This window comes from Lynx rufus, unplaced genomic scaffold, assembly GCF_022079265.1.
Source record: "Lynx rufus isolate CCGP_SWC_20201006 ecotype Redwood Valley unplaced genomic scaffold, mLynRuf1.p SCAF_4, whole genome shotgun sequence".
Classification (NCBI taxonomy): domain Eukaryota; kingdom Metazoa; phylum Chordata; class Mammalia; order Carnivora; family Felidae; genus Lynx; species Lynx rufus.
In genome coordinates, this window is record NW_025814856.1 from 26181049 (window position 1) to 26198000 (window position 16952).

At 38.5% G+C, this 16952-nt stretch overlaps 1 protein-coding gene across 1 annotated transcript in view; it reads right to left on the reverse strand.

The window, feature by feature from the left end:
- CFAP20DC (CFAP20 domain containing) overlaps positions 1-16952 on the reverse strand; it is a 232124-nt gene that overhangs the window by 121822 nt on the left and 93350 nt on the right. Inside the window, exon 6 of the mRNA XM_047097108.1 lies at positions 3367-3523. Within this exon, the coding sequence (XP_046953064.1) occupies positions 3367-3523 (157 nt within the window). The remainder of the gene's footprint in view (positions 1-3366; positions 3524-16952) is intronic.

Genomic DNA, 16952 nt, shown 5'->3' on the forward strand with positions numbered 1-16952 from the left:
TTTAAAATAACTTTGCTTAGGGGCGCCTGGGTGGCGCAGTCGGTTAAGCGGCCGACTTCAGCCAGGTCACGATCTCGCGGTCTGTGAGTTCGAGCCCCGCGTCAGGCTCTGGGCTGATGGCTCGGAGCCTGGAGCCTGTTTCCGATTCTGTGTCTCCCTCTCTCTCTGCCCCTCCCCCGTTCATGCTCTGTCTCTCTCTGTCCCAAAAATGAATAAACGTTGAAAAAAAAAATTTAAAAAAAAAATAAAATAACTTTGCTTAATATATTTGAGAAATTAAATAATGAGATGGAGAATTTCAGCTAAGGAATGGAAACTATAAAAAAAATCTAATGGAAATTCTAGAAACAAAAAATATAATAACTGAAATTAAGAATGCCAAAGTATGTGTTCATTTATCTTCTTGACAAATATCTAAAGAAATGCCTATCTAGAAGCTCCAAGAGAAATGTAGAACGATTCTAGCAGCACTATTCAAAATGCCTAATACGGACAAATAAATTGTGGTACATTCACACGATGCCATACTATGTACAGTAATTAAATTAGCAATATAGGTGAATCTCACAAACACATTTTACACAAACACATTAAAATACATGTTAAAGAATGTATATTTGGAAAGAATATATACTATATGATTCCACTTAAATAAACTTCAAAAATAGGTAAAATTAATTTAAATTGTTAGAAGTCAGGAGAGTGTCACCTCTCAAAAGAGAGAGGGACATGACTGGGAGGGGATTATGAGCAGGGATTCTAGGATGTTTGTAGTATTCTATTTCTTGATCTGGATGATGGTTACAGAAATGTGTTCACTTTGTGGTAATTCATAAAGCTGCACACTTATGATTTATAAATGTTTTTAAATTATATTAAAGGCTTATAAGATAATAAACTTCAATAAAATACAACAAGAACAAATAACTCCTATTTTATAGATGCAGTGTTTTCTTAACTTTGAGAAAAGTATGTATCAATTTCCTACTTTATCTATTTCCTTCTTTCTGTTAGTTCTTGTGTCTATCTAACATGTATCCAATGTACCTGAGTTGAAAAGTTCTCTGGATCAGTTTCTCCAGAGAAGAAATATCCTATTGTTTGCTTATTTGGAGTTAGAAAGGGAATCTGGGATCCGTTAGCAGTCCATATGGAATTTTAGCCAATTTCCTTGTTTTTAGCCACACTCTTTTATTTCCTGCCTTTGGTAGGGGGCTGCCAATTCTTGAACCCCTCTGAGCTTCTACATTATGAATCTCATTGGTGAATCTCTCTGTAAACCCACTAGTTTCAGCTTCTTCTGCTCTTCTAAGTCAGTTGTCATTCCTCAATCTTACAAAATTTATGAACACACTTTGTCTGTTGTTAGCTACTCTTCCATAATTTTCATCCTGGTGGGTTTATTGCCATTTTTAGTACTATAATTTTAGTGGGGTTTGAGGAAGGATCAGAGGTAAAAACATGTATTTAATATGCCATATTTTTATTTACTCTTTTCATTACATTTATTTAAAAATATTAATCAGGTTATGATTTACCTCCTATGATCTGATGTAGAATGCACATACATTTCTATAAATTTTGAGGTTTCTTATTAGCTGGGTGCTATTTTTTTTTAAAAATGAAGTCTTTTGCTTTCTTGTATAGCCTTTTAAAAAAAATTTTTTTTAACGTTTATTTTTTGAGAGACAGCATGAGCTGGGGAGGAGACAGAGAGAGAGGAGGTCACAGATTCTGAAGCAGTCTTCAGGCTCTGAGCTGTCAGCACAGAGCCTGATGCGGGGCTCAAACTCATGAACCATGAGATCATGACCTGAGCCGAAGTTGGATGCTTAACTGACTGAGCCACCCAGGTGCCCCTCTTGTATAGCCTTTAAATGGTACATAAGATGAGTGGCTGGACTTCCTGCCTTGTAATCTCTCTGGGAGCTGTTAATGCACTGCTGTGTTTTGTTATCAAATGAAATTTATAGGCACAGTTTCTTGTTCCACAGAGTGAACCACACAAGGATTTCTCAGACACTCATCCAGACAGAGCACAAGTCTAAAGTCTACTTTATACAAACTTCTAAGAAATCACCTTTGCCATCTTATGTGCTGCTCTGTTTCCTGGGCTTCTAGAAAAATTGATTTTGTTAAAAATAATCCCAGACAAAAATCAAAAGGAAGCATCAGTATTCTCTCAATACTTTCAGTTGTTTAAGACTATCTTAGGAGAGTTTGTGCCATCTTATAAATTCTGGACAGTTCAGTTATCTGCAGAATATATTTATTAATCATACAATGAATAATCAATGTGTATATTTCCAATCTTTCTACAAATAATATGAGGAATAACTCAATCATTTTTCTATTTTAACATGATTATTGGAAAATTAATATATAAATGTAATTTCTCCCAAATGAGTTCATGAAATAACCACAGAATAATGAGATAGTATACGTTGGACAATAGCAGAGCTTTTTGAATGTTGACATCTTTTGAACACCCTTGTTAATTTGGTGATTTTACTGCATCAATGAGTCCTATCTCCTTAGTTGGAAATCAGACATTTGCGTTGTTAGCCTCCCTTGCAGCATGTGACCTAGCCTCTACAAGTCAGACAGTACAGTCAGACCTACAGAGTCTTTGCCCAGTTGCAGTAGCTATTGGGGGTCTTCCTTGGAGCAGTCCTGTGGTGGGAGCTGCGTTTGTTTTTGGCTGTAGCCTCTAAGCCTGATTTTCTGGACATCCTTGAGATTCTATGAACTGGCTAATTTCCTTAAATAAATTCTTTTTTCTGTTTCAACTACCTAGACAGGACTCCATCGCTTGCAACTAAGAACCTCGACGGATTCGCATGGTAAGTGCTATCATAAACAAACAAGAAAAATAACCACAAAAATAAAAAAGATATCTTTGTGACATTCAGCTATATTTAAACACGTGATTCAGAGTAAAGAATGACATATGCTACAACATGGATGAATCATGAGGTCTTAGGCTAAGTGAAATAAGCCAACTATAGAGAGACAAATACTGTTATGATTTTACTTATATAAGGCAACTAAAATAATTAAATTCATGGAATCAGAGTAGAATGGTGGTTACCAGCAGTTGAGGAGGGGGGAAATGGGAGTTACTAATCGATGGGTTTTGGTCAAGATGAATACACTCTAGAGATCTGCTATACAGCATTGCACCTGTAGTCAACAATAACATGTTATACACCTAAAAATTTGTGAAGAGGACAGATCTCATGTTAAGTTTTTATTCCACAATAACACAGAAAAACCATTTCCATGTACTCATACTATCCAAAGGTGTGTCTAATTTTTAAAAACACATTGGAGAATTTAAAAATCTTGGTAGCAATTTGAACATACCGTCTTTATCAACAGTGTCTTGAGGCTTGCATTTTAAAGTAAAGATCTTCCGTAGCTTACAGTTAGCAGAGACAATAATTCCATCCAATGACTGGAAAACTGCTCCCTTGAATATTTCACTGGTAAATGCTACCAAGTCTATACATAGATTGCACCACTAAAATAAAGGAAAGAAGGGTAAGTACTTTTCAATAATCACATAGGTGAACAAGCCATCTATATGTGGGTAGTCCAGAGAGTGGAGGCAATTATCTGGATCAACTTGCCCCAAAACAACTTTCCCCCTTAAGCAAATCTCTATTTTGGCTTCAGTTTTCTTAAAAATTGCATTGATTCTTCCAAAGAAGTCATCGTAATCTAAACTATACATTGGTCATCTGACTGTAGAGTTCTCATTACAAGGCAAGATTTTGACAACTTTGGGAAATAACTCTGGATCTGTAGGCAGTATGCTAGTGGGAAGCTAATTGCAGGTGCGTTAGACCACTTAAATCTTGAAAATCAGGGATAAGTAGCCAATTGTTCCTTCAAGGGGACTAATTTGATCATAATTAGCCACTTATATTTGTTAAAAAAAATCATGGATGAAATTGGAAGCCGGGTTTAAATTGTGGCCGGTGCTGTCTACTTATAACCAATTAACCTATTGTACAGAAATAGATTCTTCTAAAGAATTTGTAATTATGCCTGGTATTTGCCAGTTTTTAAAGTACTCTTTGCAGGGACTAATTTCTGCCCATTAAACAATTAGACTCCTCAATACTTCATCAAATGAATTCTCTAAATGGTCTGACTGAGTTAAAGAAAAGGAGAAAATAATCATTTAGTGAGAAATTAAGACATATTGAAGATTGCAGGACAACAGGAAAAAGAATTTTTGAAATTAAAAGCACAGTAGTATTTAAAGTTGTCTGTACTTCTTTTAAAATATCAGTTTACATAAGGTTCATCTTATTAATCTGTCAAAAGTGAAAGTTATATTTATTTATAAAAGAGATAACGATGCTATTTATAAAGGCATATTCTATTCAGGAATGTCGATTTTATTATGAAGGAAAACCTGAGGTTTTTCCACAGGAGAAAAGTAAGACAGATTGCAGCAAGTTACTGATTAAAAACAGGAAGATTAATCATAGGTATCTCAAGAGTAGAATTATATTCCCAGGCAATGGGGATGCTCTTGTTTTTTGGGTGAAAAGAAGTCTGGTGGAATAAGAGGTGGGAAGGAGGGCTGACTGTGATGTGGTAATGAGACTCGCTTGACCTGCAGGGTGGTGAGCTCCGGGGAGGTGTGGGAGGTAATGTTGGATGGGCCAGCAAGCCAAGTTCTGGAGGGGCAGAAAGATCAGGAGAACCTTGGACTCCAGAGGGTAAGGTGTCATTGCAGCTCTTGAAGGAGAATGTGACAAGAATGGAGTACTGGGAATTCTAGAGTATCCCTGATGCAGGAATATTTGGGGGTGGGAGGAAGGCTGAGGTAGAGTGGAGACAGACTGAGGCACAGGAAGACTAGTAAGTCAGTCAGTCAGTCAGTCACTTAAGCATGACATGAGGAGGGTCTTGTAGAGGGCTAGTTTTGGGGGTGGGATACAAGGGACAAGTCCAGTAGGCATGTCATAGAATAAATGAAACATCAGGGTTTGGTAAAATCCAGGTTATAGGGGATGGTGCTACTGGGGTTTCCAGCTATCCAATAATAATTATTAACATTATTAACATCACCATTGTTGTTATGTGGTTCCTATTCTTAAAAGACTTAAGATTATGTACCAATTGCAATCATTCAGCTAATCTGTCCCAACAGTAACTGTATTCAACCATTCCTCCTCACAGGTGCTAAGCACAGGTGCTAAGAGAAGTCACTGGGTATGACTCTGACATACAGAAATGAATAAGAGAGTCCTTCCAGTCTGGGAAGGGAGGCAGACATGTGGCATCTGGTATGAACTGTTATTGCAGAGGGGGCTCAATGTGGGAGGATGGGAAGGCTCAGGTAAGGCTTCGTTTTAAAATATTTTAAATGTTTATTTTTGAGAGAGAGAGAGAGAGAGAGAGAGAGAGAGAGAGAGAGAGCGCATGAGTGGGGAAAGGGCAGAGATAGAGGGAAACACAGAATCTGAAGCAGCCTCCAGGCTCTGAGCTGTCAGCACAGAGCCTGATGTGGGGCTTGAACTCACAGACTGCAAAATCATGAGCCAAGATGAAGTCGGACGCTTAACTGACTGAGCCACCCAGGTGCCCCAGGAAAGACTTCTTAAAAAAAACATTTAAAAATTTTTTTTTAATTTTTTTTTTCAACGTTTATTTATTTTTGGGACAGAGAGAGACAGAGCATGAACGGGGGAGGGGCAGAGAGAGAGGGAGACACAGAATCGGAAACAGGCTCCAGGCTCTGAGCCATCAGCCCAGAGCCTGACGTGGGGCTCGAACTCACGGACCGTGAGATCGTGACCTGGCTGAAGTCGGACGCTTAACCGACTGCGCCACCCAGGCGCCCCCTTAAAAAAAACATTTAAAAAATGCCATGATATTATATGTAAATATAAGCCCAAACATAGCAAATTTTATACAAAATGTAGTTCTTGTCATTTCTCCACTCTTCTAATCATACTGTCATCTCTTAACTATTTCTTCTCTCTGTATTTTTAAATAATACCTTTTGATTTATCAATTTTAGACATTATGTACTGTTTTCCTGTTATGGTAGATAAGACTTGTAGTTCACTTAACACTCTACTTCCTCTACTTCAACCTCCATAGGTAATTATCTCTCCTTTCTTTTTTTCTTTTTCCTCAAAATTAATATTCTGTGTTTTCCTTTTTGTGACTATGTAAATACTGTACACAACTAAGCCAAGTGATGCTCTATGATTACCTTTCTTCATGCAACTTCTTTGTAATTCTAGGGTTAATGATTGCTTTTAAAATTATCTGCTTTATTGCATTTGAATCCAAGTTTTCCTATATCTAGGAAAGGAAAGGCTTGGAGGTGACATTTGAGTTTGGTTTTGAACAAGGAATAATAGTTTCCAGGTCCAAGGTGACATGGGAACATGCTGGTCATTTCTTCTCAGGGCCCTGTCCTTTATTCCCTACTTCTGTGAACCCTCCTACTGGCTGCACCTGTATACCCCATCAGACTCCATCAGCTTGGCTTGGGAATTGGTGTCCACTTTCTTCAAAAACTCTGAGTCCCAGGAAACCAGGCCCTTACCCATAACACACTTTTCTATCCATCATAGTCAAGCTGCTTTTATTTCTTCTGCCTGGATTCATGCATCATAGAAAGTACTCAACAAATAATGATCTGCATGTGTATGTGTATGATGTATGAAGACATACATATACATACATGCCAACACACATACTTTCAATCTTCATTTTATTTTTCTAAGGTTTTATTTTAATTCCAGTTGGTTAACATACAGTGTTACATTAGTTTTAGGTGTACAATATGATGATTCAACACTTCCATGCATCACCCGGTGCTTGTCAGAAGCGCACTTTTTAATCCCCATCACCTATTTCACCCATCTGGTAACCATCAGTTTGCTCTCTATAGTTAAGAGTCTGTTTCTTGGTTTGCTCTTTTCTTCCTCTTTGTTTGTTTCTTAAATTTCACATATGAGTGAAATCATATGGTATTTGTCTTTATCTGACTTAATTTTGTTTAGTATTATACTCTTTAGCTCCATCCCAAGTCACTGCAAATGGTAAGATTTCATTCCTTTTTTATGGCTGAGTAATATTCCATCACACACACACACACACACACACACACACACACACACACACACACCACTTTTTCTTTATCCACTGATCAGTCAATGGACACTTGGGCTGTTTCCATAATTTGGGTATTGTAGATGATGCTACTTTAAACACTGGGGTGCATATATTCCTTTGAATTACTTTGAAGTATTTTTGTATTCTTTGGGTAAATACCTACTAGTGCAATTTCTGGATTGTATGGTAGTTCTATTTTTTAACTTTTTGAAGACCTTCATACTGTTTTCCAGAGTGGCTGCACCAGTTTGTATTCCCACCGACAGTGCAAGAGCATTCTCCTTTCTCCACATCCTTGCTAATATCTGTTGTTTCTTGTGTTGTTGATTTTAGCCATTCTGACGGGTGTGAAGTGATATCTTATTGTAGTTTTGATTTGCCATTTCCCTGATGATAAGTGATGCCGAACATCGTTTCATGTGTCTGTTGGCCATTTGTCTGTTTTCTTTGGAAAAATGTCTATTCATGTCTTCTGCCCATTTTTTGTAACTTGGATTGTTTGGTTTGGGGTGTTGAGTTGTAGAGTTTCTTTATATTTTGGATATTAACCCTTCAAATATCTTCTCCCATTCTGTAGGTTGCCCTCTAGTTTTGTTGATTGTGCAGACCTTTTAATTTTGATGTAGTCCCAATAGTTTATTATTGCTTTTGTTTCCCTTCTCTCAGGAGATATACCTAGAAAGAAGTTGCTATGGCTGATGTCAAAGAATTTATTGCCTCTATTCTCTTCTAGGATTTGTATGGTTTCAGGTCTCACATTTAGGTCTTTAATCCATTTTGAATTTATTTTTGTGTTTAGTGTAAGAAAGTCCAATTTCATTCTTTTGTATGTTGCTGTGCAGTTTTCCTAACACCATTTGTTGAAAAGACAGTCTTTTTCCTATTGGATATTCTTTCCTGCTTTGTCAAAGATTAATTAACCATACAACTGCCAGTTCATTTCTGGGTTTTCTATTCTGTTCCATTGATCTATGTGTCTTGTTTTGTGCCAGTACCATACTGTCTTGATTACTACAGCTTTGTAATATAACTTGAAGTACAGATTTGGGATGCCTCCAGCTTTGCTTTTCAAGATTGCTTTGACTATTGGGATATTTTGTGGTTCTATACAAATTTTAATATTCTTTGTTCTAGTTCTGTGAAAAATGCTGTTGGTATTTTGATATGGATTGTATTAAGTGTGTAGATTGCTTTGGGTAGTATAGACATTTTAACAATATTTGTTCTTCCAATCCATGAACATAGAACATCTTTCCATTTCTTTGTGTCATCTTCATTTCTTTCATCAGTGTTTTATAGTTTTCTGAGTACATACAGGTCTTCATCTCTTTGGTAGGTTTATTCCTAGGTATCTTATTGTTTTTGGTACAATGAGATTGATTCCTTAATTTCTCTTTCTGCTGCTTCATTATTGGTAAATAGAAATGCAATGGATTTTATTTATTTATTTTTTTTCAATTTTTTTTTCAACGTTTATTTATTCTTGGGACAGAGAGAGACAGAGCATGAACGGGGGAGGGGCAGAGAGAGAGGGAGACACAGAATCGGAAACAGGCTCCAGGCTCTGAGCCATCAGCCCAGAGTCCGACGCGGGGCTCGAACTCACGGACCGCGAGATCGTGACCTGGCTGAAGCCGGATGCTTAACCGACTGCGCCACCCAGGTGCCCCAGAAATGCAATGGATTTTATATGTTGGTATTGTATCCTGCAACTTTATTGAATTCACTTATCAGTTCTAGCAGTTTTTCGGTGAGGTCCTTTGAGTTTTCTAAATATATAGTATCATGTCATCTGCAAATAGTGAAATTTCTACTTCTTCCTTGGTGATCTGGATATCTTTTATTTCTTTTTGTTGTCTGACTGCTGTGGCTAGGACTTCCAGTACTATGTTGAATAAAGTGATGAGAGTGGACATTCCTGTTTTGTTCCTGTCTGGAGAGGAAGAGCTCTCAACTCTTCCCCATTTAGGATGATATTAGCTGTGGGTTTTCCATATATGACCTTTATTATGGTGAGATATGTTCCCTCTAAACCTACTTTGTTGAGGATTTTTATCATGAATGGATGTTGTACTTTGTCAAATGTTTTGTTTACATCTTTTGAAGTGATTATATGGTTCTTATCCTCTCTTTTATTTATGTGATATATCACATTAATTGATTTGCAAATATTGAAACACCCTTTCAACCCAGGAATAAGTCCCACTTGATTGTGATAAATGATTTAAAAAAATTTTTTTTAATGTTTATTTATTTTTGGGAGACAGAGAGAGAGAGAGAGTGGGGGAGGGGCAGAAAGAGAGAGAGAGAGGGAGACACAGAATCTGAAGCAGGCTCCAGGCTCTAAGCTGTCAGCACAGAGCCCGACACAGGACTCAAACTCATGGGCTGTGTGATCATGACCTGAGACGAAGTCTGACACAACTGACTGAGCCACCCAGGCGCCCGGAATGATTTTTTTAAATGATTGTTGGATTTGGGTTGCTAGTATTTTATAGAGGACCTTTTGTATCTATGTCTATCAGAGATAATGGCCTGTAGTTCTCTTTTTTTGTGTGGTGTCTTTATCTAGTTTTGGTATCAGATTAATGCTGACCTCATAGAATGAATTTGAAAGCTGTCTGGGGGGCCCTGGGTGGCTCAGTCAGTTAAACATCCGACTTCAGCTCAGGTCATGATCTCACAGTTCGTGAGTTCAAGCCCCACATCAGGCTCTGTGCTGACAGCTCAGAGCTGTCAGGGCCTGGAGCCTGCTTCAGATTCTGTGTCTCCCTCTCTCTCTTTGTCCCTCTCCTGCTTGCACTCGATCTCTCTCAAAAATAAATAAACATTAAAAAATTAAAAAAAGAGAAAGCTGTCTGTTCTTCCTTTTCTACTTTTTAAAATGTTTGGTAGAATTCACCTGTGAAGCCATATGGTCCTGGACTTTTGTTTTTTGGGGAGTTTTTTGATTACTGATTCAATTTGTTTGCTGGTTATTGGTCTCTTCAAGTTTTCTATTTCTTCCTGTTCTAGTTTTGGTAGTTTATATGTTTCTAGGAATTAATCCATGTCTTCCAGGTTGTCCAATTTGTTGGCATATATTCTTTCATAATATTCTTTTATGATTGTATTTCTGTGGTTTTGGTTGTTATTTCTCTCCTGTCATTTGTGATTTATTTGGATCCTTTCTCTTTTCTTTTTATAAGTCTGGCTAGAGGTTATCAATTTTATTGACTTTTTCCAAAGAACCAGCTCCTGGTTTCATTAATCTGTTTTATTGTTTTTGTTTGTTTGTTTCTGTATCATTTGTCTCTTCTCTAATCTTTATTATTTCCTTCCTTCTGCTGGCTTTATGCTTTGTTTGTTGTTCTTTCTCTAGCTCCTTTAGGTGTAAGTTTAGGTCATTTTAGATTTTTCTTGCTTCTTCAGATAGGCCTATATTGCTGTATACTTTCCTCTTAGGACCACTTTTGCTGCATCCCAGAGGTTTTGGACTGTTGTGTTTTCATTTTCATTTGTTTCCATGTACTCTTTTATTTCTTCTTTTATTTCCTGTTTTACCCACTCATTGTTTAGTAAAATGTTATTTAACCTCCATGTATTTGTGGTCTTTCCAGATTTTTTCTTGTGGCTGACTTCTAGTTTTACAGTGTTGTGGTTAGGATAAAAATGTGCATGGTATGATTTCAATCTTCTTTTATTTGTTGAGGCCTGTTTTGTGGCCTGATACATGATCCGTTTTGGAGAATGTTTGTGTGCGCTTGAAAGAATGTGTATTCTGCTGTTTTAGGATGCTGTTTCTGATTATATCTGTTAAGTGCGTCTGGTACAGTGTGCAACTCAAAGCCATGGTTCCCTTGTTGATTTTCTATTTAGGTGATCTGCCCATTGAAGTAAATGGGGTGTTAAAGTCCCCTATTATTGTATTGTTATAATGAGTTCCTTTATGTTTGTTGTTAATTGTTTTATATATTTGGGTGCTCTCATGTTGGTACATAAATATTTGTAATTGTTAGATCTTCTTGTTGGGTTGTCCCTTTTACTATGATATAGTGCCCTTCTTTTTCTCATTATAGTCTTTGTTTTAAAGTCCAGTTGTCCAATATAAGTATTATTCCTCCAGCTTTCTTTTGACATCCATTTGTGTGATAAATGTTTCTCTATCTCCCTCATTTTTTTAAAATTTAAATTAAAGTTAGTTAACGTACAGTGTAGTCTCGGCATGAGGAGTAGAACCAGTGATTCATCTCATACATATGACATCCAGTGCTCATCCCAACAAGTGCTCTCCTTAATGCCCATCACCAATTTAACCCACCCCCCACCCACCTCCCCTCCAGCAGCCCTCAGTTTGTTCTCTGTATTTAAGAGCCTTATGATTTCCCTGTCTCTGTTTTTATCTTATTTTTCCTTCCCTTTTGCTATGTTCATCTGCTGAGTTTCTCAAATGCCACATATGAGTGAAATCATATATATTTCTCTGACTGACATATCTTACTTAGCATAATACCCTCTAGTTGCATCCACATTGTTGCAAATGGCAAGATTTCATTCTTTTTCATCACCAAGTAGTATTCCATTGTATGTATATACCACATCTTCTTTATCATTCATCAGTTGATGGGCATTTGGGCTCTTTCAATAATTTGACTATTGCTGATAGCAGCACTATCAAAATCCCCCTCACTTTCAATGTGCAGGTGTCTTTAGGTCTAAAATGAGTCTCCTGTAGGCACTGTATTGGTGGATATGATTTGTATCCATTCTGGCACCCTATGTCTTTTGACTGGAGTGTTAGTCCATTTACAGAGTATTATTGATAGATATGTGTTTAGTACCATTTTATTATTATTTTGTTTCTGGAGATTTTCTCTGATCCTTTCTTGACTTCCTCTCTTTCATGTTTTGATGATTTTCTTTAGTGATATATTTGGGCTTCTTTTTCTTTATTTTTTGCATGTTTATTTATTAGTGGCTTTTGATATTTGGTTACCATTAGGTTTGTATATAACTGCTTCCGCATATAGCAGTCTATATTAAGTTGATGGTCATTTAGGTATGAATCCATTCTTTTCTCCTCTCCTCCCCAGACTTTAGGTATATGTTATTATATTTTATTCTCCCCTTTTGAATTCCTTACTTAGTTTTTACAGAAATATTCATTTTCATTATTTTTGTGTTTTCTACCATCATACTATCCTTTTTCGTCTCTTCTTTCTAGTCAAAGAGTCCTCTTTAATAGTTCTAGCAGGACTCGCTTGGTAGTCACAAACTCCTTTCGTTTATATTTTCCTGGGAAACTCTCTCTCTCCTATTCTGAATGACAACCTTGCTGGATAGAGCATTTTGACCACAAATTTTTCTCATTAAGCACTTTGAATACATCATGACACTCCCTTCTGACTTGCAAAGTTTCTGTAGAAAAATTTCTGCTTGACTTATGGGTTTTCCCTGGTAAGTTAATGACTTTTCTCGCATTGCTCATTTTAAGATTTTTTTCTTTATCGTTATATTTTGCAAGTTCAATTACAATATGTCATGGTGTGGGTCTGCTTTTGTTGATTTTGAGGAGAGTTCTCTGTGCCTCCTGGATAAGGCAAGTTTTCAGATATTATTTCTTCAAATAAACTTTCTGCTGCCCTTTCTTGCTCTTCTTCTTCTGGGACTCCTATAAATATGAATGTTATTACATATGATGGAGTCACTGTAAGTGACTAAGTCCACCTAAGTCTACTCTTGTTTTGTGTAATTCTTTTTTATCTTTATTATTCAGCTTGATAACTTATCATTACTCTGTCTTCTACATCACTAATTTGCTCCTCTGCTTCTTCCATCCTGCTATTCCTTTCATCAAGCGTGTTTCTCATTTCTTTTTCTGAATCCTTTATCTCTAAGTTATTCCTTGTCTCTATGTTAAGGGTCACATTCGTGCCTTCCACTCTTTTCTCAAGTCCAGTAACTATCCTTATGGTCACTGTTTGAAATTCTCTGTCAAGCATGTTATTTGTCCATTTCGCTTAGATCTCTGGCTGTAGCCTTGTCTTATTCTTTCACTTGGGATAAATTTTTAGTCTCATTTTGTCTGCCTCTCTATGTCTGTTTCTGTGTGTTACGAAAGTCAGTTTTGTCTTCCGAACTTGAAAGTAGTGACTTTATAAAGAAGAGGTCCTGGGGCAGCCTGCAGTGTAGTATCCCCTGTTCACCTAAACTTGGCACTTCAGGAGAGCATCCTGTATGTGTTGCTTATACCCTGCTGCTATGTCTGAGCCACTTTTCCTTTCAGTGCAATTATCCGCACTGACTCTCTGCCTTTTGTGGGCTGTGCTTACTCTCTGTGGTGCGAGTGGGACCCAGGCATGGCAGCTTTGAGAGGGTGTGCCTGCCGGGGAATTTGGGAGTGGGGTGGCAGTATCAGTAAAGTCTGCACTGGGGCACTCCAAAATGCTGTAGTGGTGGGTGCCGCATTCTGGAGCTGCCAGGGGTGCGAAGGTGAGCAAAGATGACTGGACAGGGTGGGCCCTGCACACAAAGGGTGGCTGGGGTTCATGGTTGGGTGTGGTGCAGTGTCTAGGCCAGCGTGGTGACTGCACGTGGTGTGCAGTGGTGGTGGGTGGGGTGCACTGTGTGGCTTTCACAAAATTTGTCCTGAGCTGAGGGCTGAAGCCAGCAGGCTTGGAGTCGGCTAGTTCTCAACAGAACCTGTGGGCATGGCACACTGCCAGTGGGTCAGGCAGCAAGTATCTGTGCAGCTCTACTTCTCAAAGGTGGCTCTGTACTTATGCTAGGAGATGGGGGAGGAAAATGGCATCTGCGAGTTCCCTTGCTTTCAGAGAAGTCCCCCAGCACGCTCTGGAATCAGTATGTGCAGATCTGTCTCCCATTTGCCCCCATGGTTGTGCAAACTACTGTTTTTTTTTTTTGTTGCCTCTCCATGCAGACCGCTGTCTCTTTCAGGGTGGAGGCCCAGCTATTACTCACCCTCCTGGCTTGCCCACCACTGAGTCAGCTGACTTTCAAAGCCCTAGGTACCACTGGTCTTATAAACTCATGGAATTCAGCCCCTCTGGTTTTTTTTTTTAACATTTATTCATTTTTTGATGGGGTGTGAGTAGGGGAGGGGCAGAGAGAGAGGGAGACGCAGAATCTGAAGCATGTTCTAGGCTCTGAGCTGTCAGCACAGAGTCTGATGCAGGGCTCAAACTCACAAACTGTGAGATTGTGACCTGAGCCAAAGTTGTCCACTTAGCCACTTAACTGCTTAACTGACTGAACCATCCAGGTGCTCCCCCCTTTTAAAGTGAACTCCACACCCAATGTGGTGTTCGAACTCATAACCCTAAGATCAAGAGTCATATGCTCTACCAACTGAGCCAGCCAGGTACCTCAGGCCCTCTGGTTTTTAAAGCCAAATGTTATGGGGATTAGTCTTCCCTGTGTGAGCCCCCTGGTGCAAGGGTCCATTTCTCTGCCCTCTTTGCACGCAGCTCCCTCCCTCCTGCAGGCAGCCTCCCTCTGCCTTTCTGCCCTTTCTAAACTTTTGGTTGCAGCTTCTTCTCTATATTTAGTTGAGGAATTTGTTCCTCCAGTCTTCAGATTACCCTCTGGTTTGTTGACTTGGATGTGGATGATACCTAGTTGAAATGTGGGATGGGGTGAGCTCAGGGTCCTCCTACTCCACCATCTTCCCAAGCTCTCCCTCAAGCAAAATCCTCAAACTCTCATTTTATAATCACTCAACTAACCCCATAAATGTGTGGGAACTGATAACTAGTGAATTCATCTCTTAGAGGTACAGATGGGAGTAGCTCCTGAGAAAGATGGGAATAACTTTCATAAGTCTCCACTGGCTAGAGGAAATAGAAATTACTGTTTTTTAGCTGGTATCTGTAAAGGTTCCACTTTTCATAAGCTTCAACAAATAACTCATTATTCATATAAACACTGTGATAGGCTTTTGGGAGTTTCAGAAGAGTATGAACTCTCTACTATCAATATGCAGCTTATCTGAATTATAGTTGATCTTTTTTTCTTTAAATTAAAAAAAATTTTTTTTGAGAGACAAAGTGCAAGCAGGGGAGGGGCAGAGAGAGAGGGAGACACAGAATCCTAACCAAGAGCTGGGCTCCAAGCTGTCAGCACAGAGCTTGATGTGGGGCTCAAACCCATGAACCGTGAGATCATGACCTGAGCTGAAGTTGGATGCTCAACCAACTGAGCAACCCAGGCACCCCAATAGTTAATCTTTATAAAATATTATTTTCCTTATTCTTGGTGATCAACCAGTCTTAAAATCCCTTTTTTGACATATTTCTTGACCTCTAATCACTTTCTTCCTATGTATAACTCTAGTCTAGCAAAGAATTCTTGATTTACAATATTCCTAATTATGGGCTTAAAAATTATGTACCAGAAAGACAGCAATCTGACAGAGAAAAGACAGTTTTGCTTAGTTTGTTGCTTCAATTAGTAAGAGAGTTTATACTATTTAGCTCCAGCATGGAATTCTGCATAAAGGAATTGGCTGGCAAACGGCAAAAGAATGATTCAAAGCATGAATTTCTAGGTTTTACAGATTCATGTTTTGGCCCTATGGCTTTATTATATACTGGTGTAAGGCCAGTAGACTGTGTGAACACACACACACACACACACACACACACACACACACACACCAGTCAAATGCATGCAATAACAAGTTCTTGGTCGTCCAGCACTTTCTGATTTTCCTTGCCATTACTGCAGGAAAGATGTGAAGATAATTGGATTCATTTTGCCAGTGTAGAAAGAGCCTGAGTCACTGCGCACAGCTCTAGCTAGTGGTGCCTTTCTAAAAGGAAACAACAAATAAGAAACCACAATTTCATAGCCTAGCAATCCTAAAGTACATCTCTTCTCACAATTTTAGAACCTCATTCTGTTTTTGTGTTCCTAAAATGATAACAAGGAATGGGGTTTAAAGACGTTTATTCTTGTGCCCTTTAAAATAATATTTCACGTGTTAGCTTTAATATCTCCATAGAAAATCTGCTTACAATGGCCATATTCATCTCAATCACCATCATATTGTTTATTAAATGGTGTAAGCAGAAATCAAAATAGCAATTTTATATCTGAATGGTCAAGAGAAGCAATTAGCTATTACTACTAAATAAAAAACAGTTTCCTGAGGAAAAGCAAATCTTGACAAGTCCTTACGCAGAGACAGGGAAGTTAAGGAGAAGTTGGGGCTATTAGTGCTGCAGCTCCTGGTTGAACCACAGAAAAGCAAGCTCCTTATAACGTATCTTCATGATGCCTATTTAGCAGTTGACCCCCACCTCCCATTCCTAATCTGCATTGAGCACACAGTGTCTTCCTGAAATAGCAGCCCATCTTTCTCCTGCTAATTCTCAAGTCATCTTTCACTGTGCCCTCTGAAATCCTTACTACTGAAAAGTACTTACATCCTCTGTATTTTTCTAAGGGTCCTGCAATACCCTACTTTAACTGAAACCTGGCTTTTCTCTAAGATAGTAGCTTTCAACTCTGGAGTTGAAGCTCACTTATGGAGTTCACATGTGCTTCTACAACCTCCGATTTTGAGGCCATGGGGCTAGGTCGCATTGGGAGAGGGCTTAAACTTCCTATTGGGAACCCTATCTTCTTTGAAGTCTGAGGCATTGCATTCACAGGTTCTTCTACGCTTTTAAATTCACTGATCTTCACTTCAGTTCAGTCCCTGGTCACTCCCACTTCTGCAGACACACTGTTGCCAGCCCACATACACATTCCCGAAAAATGCTGGGACCAGATTCACCTTACCTTCTATAGTACTGTCC